This window comes from Cydia strobilella, chromosome 2 (assembly GCF_947568885.1).
Source record: "Cydia strobilella chromosome 2, ilCydStro3.1, whole genome shotgun sequence".
Lineage (NCBI taxonomy): Eukaryota > Metazoa > Arthropoda > Insecta > Lepidoptera > Tortricidae > Cydia > Cydia strobilella.
The window spans coordinates 749651-770451 of record NC_086042.1 but is presented as its reverse complement, the minus strand read 5'-3'; the positions used below and the strand labels follow the sequence as shown (position 1 = coordinate 770451).

Sequence of the window (20801 nt, the reverse complement as noted above, 5' to 3'; positions counted from 1 at the left end):
ATTTGCGCAGCAGTGGGACACTAGAATAGGCTAGCAAAAAAAGTCAGGATGGCAAACCCTGACCACCACTAATTGAAATTTAATAGAGCTATATGCTCTATTAAATGTCGATTAGTAGATTACATTGACGGAGCTGAGGATAAGACATACAAAAAGTAGGCAATGTAGCTTCAAATAGATAGTGACGGACGGCCAAAGTGGCCAAATATACATAACACACCTTTGTTCCTGTAGAAATAAAGATGTGTACCAATATATATGGCTACGTGTAAGTATGTATAAAACAGTGGAGAATGCCTATTTCACCCCAACTATTTAATACGGACAAGGAATTTAAATTCAGTACCATTTCGTATCTTGTCACAGTGACAATAGTATGAGTTTCCTGTGAATTTCATATTAATAGTCTCTGTGACAAGGTATGTACGAAATAGTACGGAAATTAAATACTTAATTTAAATTAAATACTGTACAAGAAGAAAAATAAAAACCGGCCAAATGCGAGTCAGACTCGCCTACCGAGAGTTCGGTACTTTTTAGTATTTGTTGTTAAAGCGGCAACAGAAATACATCATCTGTGAAAATGTTAACTGTCTAGCTATCACGGCTCATGAGATACAGTCTGGTGACAGACAGACATCCAGACAGACTGATAGAGCTGAGTAATAGGGTCCCGTTTTTAACCTTTGGGTACAGAACCCTAAAAATTAAGGAGGCATATACAAAAATTTAAGTAGGTAGTTTAAGTATTCCACAATCACAACTCATCATCATCATCTTCCTCGCCTCGCGTTATCCCGGCATTTTGCCACAGCTCATGGGAGCCTGGTGTCCGCTTGACAACTAATCCTAAGAATTGCCGTATGCACTAGTTTTTACGATAGCGACTGCCATCTGACCTTCCAACCTAGGGGGGGAAACTAGGCCTTATTGAGATTAGTCCGGTTTCCTCACGATGTTTTCCTTCACCGAAAAGCGACTGGTAAATATTATCAAATGATATTTCGCACATAAGTTCCGAAAAACTCATTGGACCAGGATTAGAACTCGCGACCTCCGAATTGAAAGTCGGACGTGAAATACGCTCAGCCACCACCGCTTATAATCCTACCCTGAAAATCCTAATTTTGATCACCAAGTCAAAACAGCGATATTTCATTTTGTCAATTAGATCAGGGGTTCCCAATCTTTTCAGTTCACAATCACAACTGGATATATGTAAATCATTAAATCGAGTTCTACGAGCCCCTCACCCCGTAGAGGAAGAAGAGTACAGCGAAGACGAGGAAGAGTTTCATGAGGCAGAATCCGACAATAGGCCGCCAACAGGCGAGACACGGAGAGTGATGCGTCCCCGTCCCAAAATAGATTTAAAAAAATATTACTAATGTTAATTTGAAATTAGGTTAAAATATTAATAGTTTAATATATAGGTGGAGGGATGATATATATGCGTCTAGCGTATGCTTGCATGTGTGCGTGGCTGCGCCCACCACGATACCTATACGACAATAAAGCAGTGCATAACTAGCTACCGGATGTTTCACTTGTGTCCTCGTCTACGTATCTAACAGTGGCATACTTCACATTGGGTGTAATCTGCAGGAAATGTAATAAGTAGACAAAATCTCGACATACTATGTTTATTGCGCCTGTCGGCGATCCACAACGGTACACATTTCACAGTTTCAATATTCAACAAGAACTAGGAATAAGTCAATAGTATATCTAGAATCTAACAGTGGACCGGTCGCTTCCTAACCTAAACGCGCCAACTTAATTTACATATATATTTTTCGATAAATTCAATTTCCTGATATGTAGAGGTCAGTCATATAATTATTTATAGAGAACGATATAGATATTGATTTTTGTCACACATTTTTTTTTCACAATACTTGATAAGAAATAAAATATAAATAATCATAAATATAATAAAAACAATACTGCTTTGTAAAAATTAACAGAAGCTTTTTTACTGCTAAATATGTCGGTCAATTCAACCACTGAAAATGGACGAACAAAAAATATCGATTTATAAAAAAATATCGATTTATAAGATTTGATTACAGTTTTGCATTCGTTAGATTTATATAGATTTTTTCTAGCTGTTATAAATTATAATGATAGCCATTACGGAGTTTTAATACGAGGATGTGATAACACTCACCTGTTTTTCAATTCAAAAATGACTGAGGTAAACCTTAATTATAGCCGGTCAAACAACTTTGTTACTAGAAAAAGGCGCGAAATTCAAATTTTCTATGGGACGATTTTCCTTTACGCCTACATTTTTTAAATTTGCCGCTTTTTTCTAGTGACGGAAATGGCTTGACAGACTATATTTTCAATTATTATCTAGAGCGCTTTATTTCTCGCATCTAACCAAATCAAGCGATTATCAGATAAAAACTTTGTAAAAGTAAGCTACTTTTGACCACCAAACCAAGTTTCATCGCCGCCAAAGGCTAATGCTACATAAACCTAGTTATGGTTAAATCAGGTCGAATAACCATTCAAGGAAGATTTAACCATTCAAGGAAGATTTAACCATTCAAGGAAGATTTAACCATTCAAGAACTTAAGATGTAGGGTATATTTGTAACTATTTATTGCTTCTTAGGATATTTTTTATTAAAATTTTATATACCCTAAATCGAAAGGCTAAGAATGGTCAGGGACATAAAAACCTCAGTAGGATATAATTGGTTTTATGTCCACTGGTACTGGTATGGTATATTCTTGGCAATTATATTTTAAGTTACACTAAGGAAACAATTTCAAAAGTTATAAGGTTAGGTTATAAGGTTAGGTTAGGGTAAATATTTTTTGTATATTTTGGCTTAAAAATAAATATTTCACTTAAATTATAAATATTATAATCATATTTTCTAAACAGGATATAATTTCAAATAAAATATCTTAATACATATTTTGAATCTGATATGTATAATTCGACTATTCTAGTTAGAAAGCGCGGCCGAAAAACAACAACGATCCTATAACTACTTACAATTACTGATATGTATCCGTCTCTATACTAAAGTTAAAAAGTTAAGATATGTTCAATAAGCGGAGCCCGGAATTTTCGCGGCAAAACAAAAATATTTTTTTATCGATATCGATAGTTGAGTAATGGAAGAAAAAAACGGTCCTCCAAATAAAAAAATATTTAATAAGAAAATTTACGTGAGGTTTTTATAAACAGATGCAATTTCTTCTTTGAAATCTACGTCAGTACACATAGCAGCACATAACATGTGTTTGTGATAGTGATAGGAGTAGACATCATCATTAATCATTAATTTCCTTCCAACCTTCTCTGGGTTTCGCTTATCACTATAAAGCCATTTATGTACACTATTACATTACGTATAATAATCGTATCTGTTTATATAATTTTATACAAACCTCACAATTAGTTTTTTTTTATATTGTTTTTATTTGGTTGACTGTCTTTTTCATCTATTACACAACTATCGATATCGATCAAATGTTTCTAACTCTAGCAAAATTGCGACAGTCTTTTGTTTAGCCGCGAAAATTCCGAGCTCTGTCGATAAGTTAACATTAAGTCACATTTATTTGATATGTTTCGTGTCGAAGTCTTAGCAAACTCTATTATTTATACCTACATTATAGGCAGGTGACTTGTATATCACATTAAAAATATACTTTGATATATTGCAACGCAGGTCCTAAACTTCCATATACTATGATATAGCTTTACAGCGTTATATAATTTAGTAGTATAATAACAATTTAAAACAGGTATAGGATACACTTTCGTGAAAAGCGTGAACGAGTATATTAATTTGGACATTTGGTCGGGTAGGGAGGGGACCAAGCCTATAATATTGAACACCGATACACACATAGTTAAAACGTATCCTACGGGGTCGCACATGTAAATCCTGTGTTCAGTCACATGTACTGATGTGCCGTTGGAAAGTTTACAAAATTGCAAAATTTCCACATGAAATATTTCGGAAATTTCTCATAATTTTCTACTCGGATTTCGGATTTTTTTCCGAAATTTTAATTGTTTAATTTTTTGTAAATTTTTTAGAAAATATCCGGAAACTTTTTGGAAATTTTCCACAACTTGCACATCAGTAGCCACATGGCCCTAGTGCGCAGCTATATACCGTGCACACATACAAACATATCAATGTGCAGACTTGAAACAAATACCTTTCAATAAAATTCAATATTCCTAAGTTTCGTTCAGTTTCCATTACTCGTTTCTGAGCTAAATAAATATTTGGAAACTTCTGCAACTTTGCTTCGTTAACTTTTAATATTTATATTTATAATTTTCATAAAAACTAACGCTAATTTAGTGAGAAGCAATCGATATTAGCGATACAAAACAAATATATACAAATAAATTTTCTACTAAGCTAAACATTATAAAACAACAACATCTATATTGCGTCAATTTTTAATAAAAATAATATTGCATCGTAATTTTTTCTATACAGCGTTCATGTTGACAATCATCTATGTGGGTATTTGAAATTGATACAATTTCATGAATACTGTTTGAATCGATTCATATCCCACTCGCTCCACACTACACACTCTATAACAATGCGAGTCATTATACTGTATCGCAATTTAAGTTGAGTACTACGATTACACACTTTTGTTTGTGTATTATGGCGGTCAGCAAAATATTATCGGCGCGCGTCGATAACTTAATATAGGTTAGAGCACGCGCTGATTCGGTTAAGATAATGTCTGTACCGCCGTGTAGAGATGTATAAAACACTTGATTATGGTTTAATAAATCAGTAAGTCTACCCGTCAACGGTACCTTTTACTCACCCAACTAAGTTCCTCTAAATGTATAATAAGTGATAAGGAGATCCTGATCGAAAAATTTTCCTGCTCTATACAGCACAAACGAACGAACGATTTTTGACCACCACACACAGAAATGTTAAAAATTCTTATTCGACTTCAACCGATCCCGCGCAATATTACCTACCAATTATTTCGTAGAGATCCTAATCGTCGTGAAATAAACAGATCTAGCACCAAAATATACCGGCACTTCCAGAAAAACGAGCCAACAAAAGGAGTCTAAACGTGAGCACATGTTACATACGTTAACACAATACGAGATACGAGTCGCGTGTGAAACACCAACTTTTTTTATTTTTTTATACTACGTCGGTGGCAAACAAGCATACGGCCCGCCTCATGTTAAGCGGCCCGCCTGATGTTGAGAGGAGTGTTAGGGTCAGCAACGCGCATGTAACTCCAAAGGACCCTAACACTCCTCTCTCTCGAGCTCTACTTGCCCGACGACAGACAAAAATTCAAAACTCCAAAAGTTTCAGCAAAATCACGTTTTTATTCTTCTTCAGAAGCTTATTTATTGTTGAAAAAGTGAAACTATTTGCTGGATACCCCTGAAGCAAAAAGTGTTTTTTCTCCGAACCGCAACCCTGTGTGAGTAGCCCCAACTTAAAGTGCGATACCTTTAGCTCCCCGCCACTATTAAGCACGCAACACATATGTGCTCCCATCTCTACATTAATTGACTTAAATAAGGAATCTTCTTTAATATAAATAATGTATACAATATCTCTCTAACAATTAAAGTTCATTCTGATATGTATGAGTTGCATTACACGCGATTTCGCGCTACTAGCATTAAGTATAAGTACATACAAACATACTCTATAGACTGCGATCGTATTACCATGAAGAACCTGGTCTATATGCTGTCCCTAGGCTGATATATCTTCGGCTTTTACTCTATGTCCAAAATAAATCCTATAGCATAGATATATGCTAAATTCTCTGTATCAAAATTTCTTCGGTTTAAATTCTTCAGGCCATCATTTTCTCGAAAATCTCCAGCCTAGGGTGGACCAGACCGGTCTACATCGCCTAAGTGCTGGCACTTACAACTATGTCAAAAACGTCGTTGGTTACAAAAGAATCGGAAGAAGACACGTCCTTGATTTGAGCATCATTCCAGTCAATATAGCGTTACCCTAGTTCACAATCGTACTAATTACGATTTGTTTGTTGTAATTTACTAATTACAACAAAACAATTAATTACTTTATGTCTGTGCACTATGGAGTACCATAATAAAGTTGTTATTACAACCAAATTTTCCGCGTAATTAGTACGACTGTGAACTAGGGTATCGATAGGGTGCTTTACGACACTGCAACTTCGCACTCCGAAATACAATTTTAGCCCTGTTATTCATAAAACTTACAAAGCTCTGTTAAATGACAGGAAAAACATTTAATAGCCTGTTAGACTCGACAGACGGTTATAAATAACGCCATTAAAATCTGATGAATCTGAAATACAAGGTAGGAAATTTGGGTCAGTACAAAATCAATATTAACTGTTCATAATGCATGATTATGTTCTGCCCTATAGGGTTCACACACTTATTAATAAGTCTTATGCCTCCTTTACACTATGGGGGATGATCGTTGATAGTATCATCGTTCGAAGTATTTTACAGATGGCGCAAGCATAGGTTTTACGTTTTACCTGTCAATCCTGTGAATAACGTTTTTGTTTTTGGAAAGTTTACGGCCTAGGTGCTAACTCTACCCTTTACCAGGCTGACAGTTCAAAAATGACAATCGAATGTCAGTCTAACTCATCGGAAATAGAACACATGTTTGAAGTGTCGTATGTGGGAAAATGGGAAATATATTAAAGGCTTAAACCAAATCTCATATAACAAAACTAGAGTCATGTAAAACCTACGCTGGCGACAACTGTAAAAACCTTTCTCTTGCCAACCCCATTGATGCTTTAAATTTGGAGTTTTTGAAATTTTTTAGTCGACGCTAAAGACATGTGCCTTATTCCTTTGTAATAAGGCGAAAAATATAAATATATCATTGACGTCCAGTGTAGTTTCAACCAAAATCCAATTATATTGATTTCATATTAAATATATTAATAACGGGTCACTCACGTGTTTTAAGTCGAAAACGCTCGACATGTCTGCGCCGGTCCGTCACCGTCGACGCAAGCAAGTACGGAGTGAAACATGTCGAGCGTTTTCGACTTAAAACACGTGAGTGACCCGTTATTAATATATTTAATATGTCTGTGTCTCACGGAAGTTTTGTTATATTGATTTCAACCATATGGTTTTATAAATAGGCACAAGGCCACTTTTACACGTGAAAATCAATATATCAAATTAACAAACTCCATTCAAAGACTAACAACTAATCAATCAGTAATTTACATCGAAATGCAGTTGCAGTGATATACAGCCAGCCCATCCGTGCTTCTTTAATAGAAGTATGCATCGTCTCAGAAAGCTGTCTGTTTGCCAAGCGGCTGAACGGGTGGGGGGGCAGAGCTCGAGCCAAAGAGGGGGGTGGGTCCGTCGTTGGGGTCATCTAAGTCATCATCAGGTTCCAAGGCGGGGTTGATGCGTCCAGCACGCTCGTCTGGCCCGACCAGTGTGGACGCGGCTCCGTACAGCCGGCCCGGCACGCCGCCGAGCACTGACATCTGCTCGCCGGCTTCGGACGGCTCGTCCACACGGCCCATGTCCTCGGGGATGTTGACTACGCAGTTGAAGTAGTCGGATTCGGGGCTGAGGTAGCCGGAGTTGAAGAGGTACCTGCGGGAGAGAGATGAGGTTGAACAATGGGGGTGGAAGTTGAGCCTTCCACGAAGAGTTGATTTTTTAGCAGCAGTGTTATACCAGGACGTACAGCAGTACCTACGTCCATTTTTTTGTGCAAAAGAAATAGTGGTAAAAAACAATCTTCAACAAATTTTCAAAACACGACCACATTTGGATGCACATTTTATCAAAATATAAAAGTTTCCTTTTTCCAAAATTAACTATTTCAACCATTAATGCTGATTCGCTTAGCAGGGCCCAATAAAACGTCAACCATGCCAGAACTTAACGCGTCGTATGCGTTCCGTTTTGTCATACATTATTTTCGTCGGTATATAGGCGGTGTGACCGATCCTTAACTTCCACTTTGTATACAAATAATACTCGTTTAACAGGGATGTTGCAATCCACCATCAAACATCAAAGTCTTATCTAACCGTCTATATAGTCTGAGGGCCCATTTAGTTGTCATCTCTGATATTAGCGACGGATAATGGTTCAAGCTGCCGGTCGTGATGCGCCGCTTACGTCACGGCGTCACGCGACGCACGTCACGACAATGTCGTCACGACACTGGATCGGTTGCACCAAACCGTCTATCACCGTTAAAGCGTTCGATAAATTTTGGACTAGAGTTGAAGTCAAGCACACAACAATAAAATCGTGTTATATAATAACAGCGAGATTTTCAATTCAATTGAAGAGACTTTATGGTCCATCTTGCAGTTTGCGGTTCAACTTGCTATCGGTACGAAAAAAAATTATAGCAAGGTGAACCGCAAATTGCAAGATGGACCATAAAGTCTCTTCAAGATTTTTTATTATCTTTTAACTTAATATCGGGCCCTTTACTTATTCATTCCTACAATACTGTATTTGCGATTAATACTCTGAGTACCTATGTCTGTAATCATTCACCTCAACTCTCCTGCCGATACCTATACGTCTATGCTGAGTGGTGTTGTCCACCGTCCATCAATTGTGGTTGGTGCAACTGATCCTATAGGGTCTCCCCACGTCTATCGACGCGGAATCAGCAAAAGCTGGTACAAAAAAGCTTTATGTCCACATTGTCCACGCCATAAAAGCTAAAAAGGCGTCGTTTGGCTCGGTCGACGCCTGCCGACGCGTCGACGTATTTTTCGAAAATAGGTATTAATATTTTCCTTCTAAGTGGAGCAAAGTAAAGGTACTCGACTGGCGAATTGTAAGGTCTGGAAGATTCGTGTGATATACATGGATATACAAACTTGATACTTAATTAACTAGTATACTGTACGTTCGTGTCCTATTTTCATACAGAATATCAAAACTTGTTAAATATTTTAGTATCAATAAAACATACTCATATTCCCATCATATTTGGCGTATTCCCATCTTAAAGGCCGGCAACGCACTTACAACCCCTCTGGTGTTGCGGGTGTCCATGGGCGGCGGTAATCGCTTTCCATCAGGTGATCCGTCTGCTCGTTTGCCTCCTATTTCATAAAAAAAAAAAAAAAAAAAAAAAAAAAAAAAAAAAAAAAAAAAAAAAAAAAAAAAAAATAACATAAACGTATCTATAAATTTTAGTCCAACAATTTGAAAGAAATATACGAGAGACATGAATATTTCATTGTTTCGGTCCTTCAATCAAAAAGCGTAGCTAAACCCTTCTGGAAAAAAGTATCTCTCGGAATATACCCAAATAATTCATATTCAAACTTTTGTCAGATGTTGGTATAAATTACATTAATGTCAATATTTGTGTTTTCTTTTAATTCTTTGTGATCTCTTGATAATTTAATTTAGAGTAGTACACTTTGCTTTGTCGGTAGGTATACGACATTTACTATAAGTACTAAATGCTTATGCTTTGGTTAGCTGGAAGACAATTTTTTTTGTACAATAAAGTGATTTACTACTACTACTACTAATAAATGAGGGTCGAGTAGTATGTCAAGAACAATCTGAGAAAGGCGTGTGTTTACTTAGCAGTTTTTGCTCCGCTCTTTTATATTTTATTCTTCGGGCATTTTTGATTTTTAACTTTATTTCAATTTTTTTGAATTGCGAGGTGTTTCTAAACGAATGTCCCCTCAACCCCCTCAACAAGTGCACCCTCTTTAACCTTTCGTATGCTTAGGAGCACATCTGCTCCATATATATTCAACTTAAACATGAAGTTGTCACGATTGCTATTTATATGGCAATTTTTGACATGCGCATACTAAAGGTTAAAAACTTACTCCACTAACACCATAGGCGCCATATTGCAACCTTGAATGCCATAGCAATCAAAATAGAACTTGGTGCAAGAAGAAGATAAAAGCACACAAACAAATCACACAAAACCTTGAGGATAAACTCTACACGATTATTTAGGACTAATCCCGCCATTTATTACCCATAATATTAGAAGGGAATCGTGTATCGTTCTAATGTTTAATCAAAATTATCAAGCGATCAACCGTCATGAGACGTTATATAAATTATGAAAGGTACATTACCAATTTAACAGTAATTTGGTACAAAGGAAAAGGTAAGATCTTTTATAAAATGGACGCATATACCTAGAAAGTATTCTTGGCATTATGAAACGTAGCAATGTGAAGATGAACGCAATATTTCTAGGTTAGTGTGGTGTAAGCAAAAGTTTTAATTTAATTACAGTGGAACCTAACACGAATAGTAAGGTAAAAGATAAAAAGTTTCGTCTAACGGGGAGCATCAACTAAGAAAGCATTGAAAAGCTCTTCTTATTCTTAAAGAGGTCTCAAACTGATAAAAAAATTCGCTGTGATAACCTTGTAACCTTGTGTAATTTCGGAGTCAGATTAAATAAGTGATATAACTTTTGTATAATACATCGCCAACCGGTCCTACACCTAAAAAACTATTAAAAACGCCTAAGGTACAAAGATTTAAAAATAGGTAAAGTAGTAGTCATTTTCATGATTCGTAGTTATTATGGGACATTGACATTCATTTACATACAAGATATATACAGTGGTACTACGTAAACGAAATTAATAACTAGCTTAAATCTAAAATAGGCCCTTGAGGCATTGTACCAAGGATGCTGGCGGCATTTCCCCGCTGTATCGCAATGCTGATACGTTGTGCGAGAAAGCCGCCAGCTCTTCGGTCACCAGTTACGTCAACCAGACGCTTCGCGATTTCTGCAAACAACTTATGCGCGCTGGGACCCCATGGACCTAGAGTTTCAACTCCAAATGGAACGAAATGATACTCTCTACCGAGGCTCTTATATTTATTACGTTTTAAAATTTGGGCGCTTTCCGCCGCTCCGCCCGCTTTTACATTAGTCAATAGTTATTATTAGTTAATAGGTTCAAGGCATTATCGAAATACGTGGGTAAATCATTTTTTTTTTGTTAAGAAAGCTTACTGGATTACAGGAAATCATCGGTTACGTCGCCTTAACGAGGTTACATTATTAGAGTTATGTTGGTTTTAGGCTCAGAACAAGTTATAGGCTGTAATTTGATGCGACATTTAACATGCTAACGAGTATTTCACCTTATCAATTAAGTATTAAACTTTCACCGGCATTCGAGTTATCGAGGTTCCATTACACTGTATTATAGTAACGGGTTACTGCTTCTATAAAAGGCATCGAATACGTCGCTCTGTGAATAAGCAAAGACGATCGTCTCGTTTGATGAGATCCAACTAACAAGTATCATTTCGTTCCATTTGGAGTTGAAACTCTAGGTCCATGGGGTCCCAGCGCGCACAAGTTGTTTGCAGAAATCGCGAAGCGTCTGGTTGACGTAACTGGTGACCGAAGAGCTGGCGGCTTCCTCGCACAACGTATCAGCATTGCGATACAGCGAGAAAATGCCGCCAGCATCCTCTCAGGGGACTATTTTAGATTTAAGCTAGTTTTTAATTTCGTTTACGTAGTACCACTGTATATATCTTGTATTTAAATAAAGAGTTTTAACTAACAAGGTATTACTGGCGCGTTTAGAACGACGCCAACAGCGGCGATGGAGGTACTACTAGACCTCCCGCCGTTGCACCTAGTGATACAATCTGAGGCGCGGAAATCGTTACACAGGCTGGCTTTGACAGGCCTCTGGAGCGATAACAAGCCAAAGACTAAACACACAAACATGGAATGTGACAATTTCATGAAAAGGATTACGAATATGGGCTGCGATAAGATGCAACCCAAGTTTGTGTTCCGTAAGAATTTTAATGTTAAAGTTCCAACAAGGGCTGAATGGACCGAAGGTCTTGAAGCACCAATGTCTGATGAAAATGACATCATATGGTACACAGACGGTCCAAGACAGATTCTGGTACTGGGGCAGGCATTTATGGAAATGACTTTAGTAGTAGCATAAGCATGGGCAATTACGCCACTGTCTTCCAAGCCGAGACATACGCTATAATTGCCTGTGCACATGAGAATATAGTTAGGCAAACCCAAGGGAAGAATATCTATATTCTCAGCGACAGTCAAGCTGCACTCAAAGCGCTTAAGGCGCCTAGAGTGGACTCTAGACTGGTATACAATGGCATCCAAGCTCTGAACAAGCTTGGAAGGCAAAACAAAGTGCAACTGGTGTGGATCCCAGGGCACGAGGGATTCATGGGCAATGAAAATGCAGATGAACTTGCCAGAGCCGGATCTGCAAACAACCTTATAGGTCCGGAACCATTCGTGGGGCTCTCACAGGGAACCATCACAACGGCTATCAAAGACCTGACTAAGACCAAACACCAGGAAATTCTGGTGGGACAGTCTGACGGGTCTAAAGCACTCAAAGCTCTTTATACAAGGGGTAGACTCTGGTTGGAGCAAAAAGCTTTGGAAACTTAGCAAACGGCAACTCCAAATAATAACGGGGGTGTTTACTGGCCATTACGGGGTCAAGGGAATCCTGGCCAAGATGGGGCACGCTGACAACACCGATTGTCGTATGTGTGGCGAAGAGGAAGAGACAATAGAACACCTTATGTGTGAATGTCACGCCCTCGCCAGACAAAGAATGAAGGACTCTGGAACAGGCTACCTGGTACCAAAGGAATTCAAAAAGCTACCCATAAGGTCCATCATCCGGCATATGGAGATGGTGGGGAAGGCTCTTGAGTAGCGGACGGATCTTTCCTAGGGGGTAACTGCACAAAAGATCCCTATGGGTCGAAGTGTATCCGTAAGGGCCCCCGAAACTATAAGATAAGATAAGATAACTAACAAGGTAAATCTTAAAATTTAAAGAGTCAAGTGACACTATTTGACTAATGATGTGTGATCGGAATCACACACAAGTAAAGATAGGAATTCCAAATGTAAAATGACTGACAGTTGCAAGTGGTTGCAAGTCTATACACGATTGTGTATCATATTTTTGTAGGGGGTACGAAATTACCCATTTCCAAAATTAAAGTTTCCTTTGCGTCAAGTAAAATTTTCTTAAAATTTTCGAGAACATTTTCAATTGTTTTTTAACTTTCCTCAACTTGGCCATACACACATCTATATAAAAATATGATGACAATGTCAATTACAATAACTAAAACTATGAAAACGGATTATATCGCGTATATTGAATTTATAATACATCCCGACGTTTCGAACTCTTTACAGCGTTCGTGGTCAACGGGTGAGTCACCCGTGGATGTATTATAAATTCAATATACGCGATATAATCCGTATTCATAGTTTTATTTCATGAGTAACTATCGCGGTAACCGAAGACAATATTATACAATAACAAGCTAAAAATTAAAAATACTTATCAAAATGTTGTGCCCTTGGTAGGGTGCCCATCACGCAGGCTTATATATATATATGTATGTGGCCTCTCTCCACAGCTCAATTCATATAGAACACGCGAAAAAAACTTCACAATAGTTTAATAAACATTAGTAAGTACCACAAACGTAATCCCCCTTTTCCTCCTCCATCAAACTATAAGATTTTCGAAAAATATGTAAAAAACAAATATAGATTTCTTCCTGTGATTACACATGTATAAACATTTAAATTCAAATACACAATTTAACTAATTTCGAATGCCTCATCAAGGTTTAACAATTACGTCCATTAAAAGAAAGTGAATTTGAAAAAGGGAGGATAAAATAAATATCACAAATGCCCCAAATGGCTTCCTGAATTCGAAATAATTATTTGAATGAAAAGGTCGAAATAATATAATCATTCGTTGAATAGGTATCCTCGGAAATTGTTAGTTATTCCCTTTTCAAGTTCCCTTTTGCTAGGTAATTTGTGTCAAAGGTTCTGAATTTTAAATATCTACTTTAGTAAATAATTAGTCAAAATGTTGAGTAAAATGTACGAGAGTATTGTTATAACTGTATTCAGTTATTTTGTTGCAATTATCAGGCCCATAAAAATTAACATACATATTAACATTTTAGGTTATTCTTTTATAAAAAAGATTATTAGGGACGTATTTTTTTTAGGGAATGTTGCAAACATTTATATGTTAAAAAAAAATTTACTTTTTTTATCTGTTACCGTGTGTAGCCATGGACGTTTGCAACTCTCCCTAAAAAAATACGCCCTAAAAATATCAACGACCCTAAAACATACGCCATTGTTAAACAACATACAGTAATTAATGTTTGTCCAAGTAATTACACCCATTTGTGCTCTGAATATTAATTCATTACTGTATATGGCATTGAAATGTGAAGGGAATAAATGAGCGATATTTAGGTACAACCTGAATAATTAAGTTATAGCCCTCTGAATTGTTTGTCCTCTTTTAATGGATTCACATACGACTTCAAAGTGAGCGATGCTAATGCGCCCACCAACCCCCAAAGTAAATTCTGGTAGGTACATTATTATTATTTATTCCTAAAACATGCTAACAAGCACCGTAATTTATTGAAAAAAAAAACGTGAGAACCCAGGAACATACAACCTACCTTTCACCTCTCATAATATGTATCGGTTCCATGTAACGTTATTTAAAGAACACAGTTAAAAGAAAATACTTATCATGTACACCCAGTCAAAAATTGCATGAATATTTTATAGATGAATTTTCTTGTTCACTGTAGGGATATAGAAAATAATATCAAGAGTTGTTTCCAACTAAACCGCCGTAAGAGATACGTGGTTATAATCTTTTAATTTCCTCTCAACCATCCTGTATAATAATTAAACGAGAATCCTAACGTCAAATAATCCTAAAAGGGAATAACTGTTACGCAGTTTCCGGATATCATCCAGGGTAGTGTATCACCGGGGCCAGTCATCTTCCTTAGGGTCACCATATACGCTAAGGAGATTGTAAAAGAGAATATCACACAGACATTACCACAGCCACAGTCCTGAAGGGGAAGACATGTTGTTTATTCTCTGGATCCCATCCATCGGGGCCAAACATCTTTCTTTTCTTCTTCCATCAACTTGTAGGGTCACTACCACCTTTACGCTAGAGAGGTTGTACAAGACAATGTACTTACACGGACAGCCAGGATATGAACGCCAATGTGAATAGCGACATCACCATCGCCATAGTCCTGAAGGGGAACAGCTGCTGTTCAGTGTCCGGATCCCATCCAGGGTAGTGTATCAACGGGGCCAATCCCAGCATCTTTTCGCCTCCCGTCAGCCGCACGAGGAGGGCCACTATATACGCGGAGAGCGAGCCATAAGTGTTGCAGTATTTCTTGAAATGGACCACCATGAGCAGTTGCGGGAAGAGGATCACGTAAACCAAGTCCGAGCACATCGACCTGGGGAAGAAAGGGCGGTGTGAATGGCTGATTTCAATTAGCTACTTAAACTCAAAGACGCCAAAAATCAAAAGAAGCTAAAGACGCCGGTTCGAATCCGGCCCACCACTGGAGGGCTTCGTCACTTTTTCTTTAATATATGACATCTATTACAGTTTTATGGTACTTAACACTTACTGTCCATGCATTACATGTAATGCACCGTCCAATTAACTCTGTCACGTCTACGTGACATCAGAAATATAGCTCTGTAAGCTTATGCATCACATATAATATAGTAGTATAATAGAAAATAGGCTGTGACAGACGGACAGACAGACAGACAGACGCACGAGTGATCCTATAAGGGTTCCGTTTTTTTCTAAAAAGGTTAAAAAGATTTCTGGTTCCCATTTCCGAGTACCGTAATCACAGTATAACGTAAACTAAGCCTGGCTTACAACGTCGTACAAGTTTCTTTAACAGACGCTCATTTAGCAGCGACACGGGGCGAAAAGGTACGCTAATGAGAATAGATTGCCGCAATATAAAAAGAGTAAAGTAAAGTAAGGTAAAGTAAAGTAAAGTAAATACACTTTTCACCATCCCAGCTGGTAAAGGCTCCCTTGATTGTTCAAAAACTGATGAGAAAGTTGCATTTTATCCACATGTGGGGCAAAGTAATCAAATGTAAATTTTGAGTAGTTTCCTTGTGTGGGCTGGTAGATTTGACTTTCAAATTATGATTTTGAATTATAAATATTTAATAACATTCATTTCGAATGGATTTGGTATGATTTTGTTTTATATTTTACAGTTAGTATTTTCCTTGCGTTGGTGTGGTGAAAAATGTTAATGTGTTTCACTCGGGGGCAAAATTTGTTCAGCCCTCGTGCCTTAAAACCCTCGCAACGCTCAAGATTCCACTTTTCGAACCACTCGCTACGCTCGTGGTTTAATTTTAGAATCTTTCTCTTGCTCGGGAATCAATATTAGCACGAGAGGTTAAACAACCACTTTGCCCCCTTGTAAAAAAAAATAACAATTATTGCACCACAAAAGAAACATTCAAAAACAGATTTACAATGTAAACAAGATAGCAACAGGCGGTCTTATCGCTGTACGCGATCTCTTCCAGATAACCTTAGAGAGTGAGGTAAGCGGGACTTTGTTAGGGTTCCGTACCCAAAGGGTAAAAACGGGACCCTATTACTAAGACTCCACTGTCTGTCTGTCTGTCTGTCACCAGGCTGTATCTCATGAACCGTGATAGCTAGACAGTTGAAATTTTTTACAGATGATGTATTTCTGTTGCCGCTATAACAACAGAATAAAATAAATATTTAAGTGGGGCTCCCATACAACAAACGTGATTTTTTTGCCGTTTTTTGCGTAATGACACGGAACCCTTCGTGCGCGAGTCCGACTCGCACTTGGCCGGTTTTCATACGTCATCTGATTGAGCGATGATGGTCATTGGTTTTCAATATACCTGCGAATAAATACATTCAATACCATAAAGCAATTCATATGTGTTTGTGGATTTCAAGAAGTTATTGTTTTCGAAAAATATTTTATAATAAATAAAGGCATCTATTCTGCCTCTACACTTAATCGTGTGTCTGTTATTGTAAATGGTTTTCTTATTTGAATTCCGCAATAAGGAATATGAAAAAGAAAACCTTTTTGTAAAAATATATGAGAAATACCATAGTGTGCTATAAAAGAAATATTTAACAAAAATATAAATGCATCACGTTTTCACACATGAAATAAAATCGTTAACAAATTTTAGAAATCTGCAGGACATTCAGAGAAGTAAATTCAACTCGTCGCCATTGGGAAATCGATATAATACCATGTCACAACGATAAATGGATCCGCTCATGTGCGCACTATAAACACTATAACGTCGCTATACTTACTCAACCTCATATCTGCAACAATCATTTGATGGAAATGTCGCTTTTCTTTCATTCGGAATACGGGTGTTTTTGTCATCAAATGAGTGTTGCAGATACGAGGTTAAGTAAGTATAGCGGCGATAATTAACCTTTGGGGATCCTATGTCAATACGAAACCTACAGACGGCCTAAGCCTTGCTTACGCGCGAAGTGCTAAAAGGTCTTATGTCTCAATGATTTACCAATGGCTTTAAGACTATTTGATTGTGCTTTTAAGTTAAAGATGATCACATACTACAGTACTTCAAAAACGTAGTAAATGCGTTGTACTATTTTAGGCTAGCAGATGTTTTAGAAATATAGATGTAATATGATGTAGATGGTCACCGGTTGTTCAATTTTATTCAAGTGCAGTTTGAAAATAATAATAATAATAAATCCGTTTATTAAAAGACAACATAGGTCCACACGTTACAATGTAAAAAAGCATAATTAAAATTAAAACAGAATAGCAATTTATAAAGAATATTTGGACGTTAATGACATTTAAAAAATCATTAAAATATAAACTATAAAAATTTGTACCTATAAAATAATGTTGTTAAAAAAATAAAAATTATTGTAAAATTATTGTCTTATAAAAATTAAAATATAAATAAGTTAATAATTAAAAATGTCAGCAATTTCAAAACATACAATCAAATCAAAAAATAAATCAGTAATAAAAATCTAGAATAAAAATATACATTTTCTTTAAACCTAATAATCGGATCATGTCGGGGTTAGTGTTTAGACTAATGCGTACTAACACAATTATTGTGTCGCAACGCAACCAAGGTCTGTAAGTGTCACTATGATAGCAATTACTGGCTTATGAAACTAAGGAGCCTAGAAACTGAAAATTGGTTACTGGACCTGGGTGTGTAGCCAACGTGCAATCGTTAACGCTCAGTAGCGAACGAAACGCAACTGTCACTGTCGCACTAGTGTGAAAGTGTGAATTGATAGAGAGAGATGACTACTATACGCTACGGAACGTTAAGTTAAGAACAGATGGTTGGTAACAAAAATAATTATGGAAATAATAATTTTGAGTGGCGCTGAAGTCTTTGATATGTGCGTACTCAGGGTGGCTATGCCAGTCCGTAATTTCTCCACGTTGTAACATTTTATTTTATTTATTATTTATTTTATTATATTTTATTTTATTGGGAAACAAACAGCTTACAATCTTACACAATATGAATTAATATTAATAAAACACAAGCCAAAACAGTTTCCACTAATTAATTAAGGCAGATAATTAATTAAATTAATTTTGGTGGAAAATTTACAATGTTAATATAAGCGCACCGAAATTATTTTCTTTTCTCAAACATGCTATGTAATATTGATATTACGTTCTTTATATTAGGCTGGGAAGTATCACGACTCCGGCGCGGCTAGACGAGGGGCCTGTAATGAAATTTCATACAAAGTTGCAGGCCTAGGCCGGGAAGTGGCTCTTTTTTAATTTCCATATCACATATATTTGTGACACAGCATCATGGCATTCAGCCAAAAAAAAACTATAACCAATATTTGCTTATGGTTCGGAATGACATTCTGCCAATACCCCTTAAAAAAACAATAAACGATAATTAATATATTTTGCAGTTTTATTTGTATCGAATTTACAAAAAATATATAAATAAAACATTATTAACAAATTCCAATAATATTGAATTGCAAATTTACCTACAAATATAGATTTAAAATATAGTTGGTCAAACCAGTTTGTCAGTAAATAAGAACAAAAAAACTATACTCATCCTTTTCTTTTGGGTGCTAGTACCAGTGTAAGACAAAGATAGTATGATTATCTCTGTCTATGTTTGAAATGAGACAGTCCTTTGACAAACTATATTTCATTTAAATATTAGCGGTAAAAATGTCTACTCAAACACGCGTTGGTGTTTTTTTAATCGTTTTGGAGGTAAAGTTGAACATTTTTCATTGTGTATCTGTAATTCTATTTTATTGGATTTATTGTGCGTTGTTTATTGTGTTATTTAATATGAGTTCCGACGAAAATATTAAATGAATACCTGTTAATTATACTCCATGTTTAAGGCAACGATGTATGTAAAGCATAATATCAACATAAAAAACTATGTAATCTTAGTTATGTGGCTAAAACTACAGTCAGAAGGATGCAAGGCGAAAAATCAAAGATACATAAATATACCTTTGAACATTTGTGTAATAAATAGATTAACTACATGTGTACAATATACGACACGTGTGATAAAGATAGGTACAGGTGGTAGTTATATTTTGTGCCTAGTTTACTTTTAGTTTCTTTAGAATTAAAACTTTGATTTCGTGGAGATTTCTTTATTTATTTCATTGCATGTTTGAGAAAAGCACTATACATACATCGGCGTGAAAAGGGGTTGTCGGCCTCATAACTATCCGGCCTCACTACGTTCGGCCGTATATATGCATTCGGCCGGCAACCCCTTACTTCCCGGCCTCTGTAGTAATGTACTATTTCGTTTACGAAACCGTTTCCATTAACCTCTTACTGCATGTAATAAAAATATTAATTGAAATTTGAACTTTAATAATTCTCAATTCAATTGAGTATCATATCGGCCATATATGACTTCGTATGCGGTAAGGGGGTAATTAATTTGATAGACAGCAAAAGCGCCGACACTGTTATATAAAAGCGCGCTTCTGTAATAGTTTTCGCACTGCCGCAACTTACCTGAACCGAAAACGGCGGCGGCTTTTTTTATCGTACGCCGTAAAAGGTGCTAATTGACACTGACCATCACACTAATGGACTTTGACACGTCCGGTACAGTCGGTGACAGGTGAAACCTTGTTTTTATCTTTATTTACTTTCAGGCAACTAAAGCCCATAAATATATCCCGGACCCGGGTATGTCCATAAACTACGTCCGGACCCGGGTATGTCCTTAAACTATGTCCAAAAGAGAGGTATGGGCACTGCGAATGACATCTCGCTTTGTGTGGTAGGGCACAGGACAGCGGATGTCATTCCAGATCTAGAGCAGAGCCCAACTGGGGAAGTACCTCCACCTTACAGAAAACCGCAGCCAAATAACACTAGACCCTACTCATAGTGTTGTGTTCCTGCCGGTGAGTAAGGTTGCCAGAGCTCAACGAGGGAGAGGAGTGTTAGGGTCGGCAACGCACATGTAACTCCTCTGGAGTTGCAGGCGTACATAGGCTACGGAGACTGCTTAACATCAGGCGGGCCGTATGCTTGTTTGCCACCGACGTAGTATTAAAAAAAAAATTCTTCTCCGTCGTTATACCCTTTGCAGTGTTGTGGTAAACTGCTAATATTAAGCAGAAGTTGCTTGCAGTACAATATCTTGCCATTTTCCACAGTTGGAGGATGATTATACAAACAATACACACACAGTCTGTCATACCAAATCAATAAATAAATAAATATATTAAATATATTGAATATATTAAATATATTAAATACATTAAATATATTAAATATATAACATATATTAAATATATTAAATATA

General features: G+C 36.7%; 1 protein-coding gene across 1 annotated transcript in view; it reads right to left on the bottom strand.

Annotated features, from left to right (window-relative positions):
- Positions 1 to 7126: 7126 nt before the first annotated feature.
- LOC134755345 (high-affinity choline transporter 1) overlaps positions 7127 to 20801 on the bottom strand; it is a 62176-nt gene continuing 48501 nt past the window's right edge. The window contains exons 9-10 of the mRNA XM_063691870.1: positions 15092 to 15364; positions 7127 to 7630 (exon numbers count right to left, since the gene is read on the bottom strand). Of these exons, the coding sequence (XP_063547940.1) occupies positions 7315 to 7630; positions 15092 to 15364 (589 nt within the window). The 3' untranslated portion in view covers positions 7127 to 7314. The remainder of the gene's footprint in view (positions 7631 to 15091; positions 15365 to 20801) is intronic.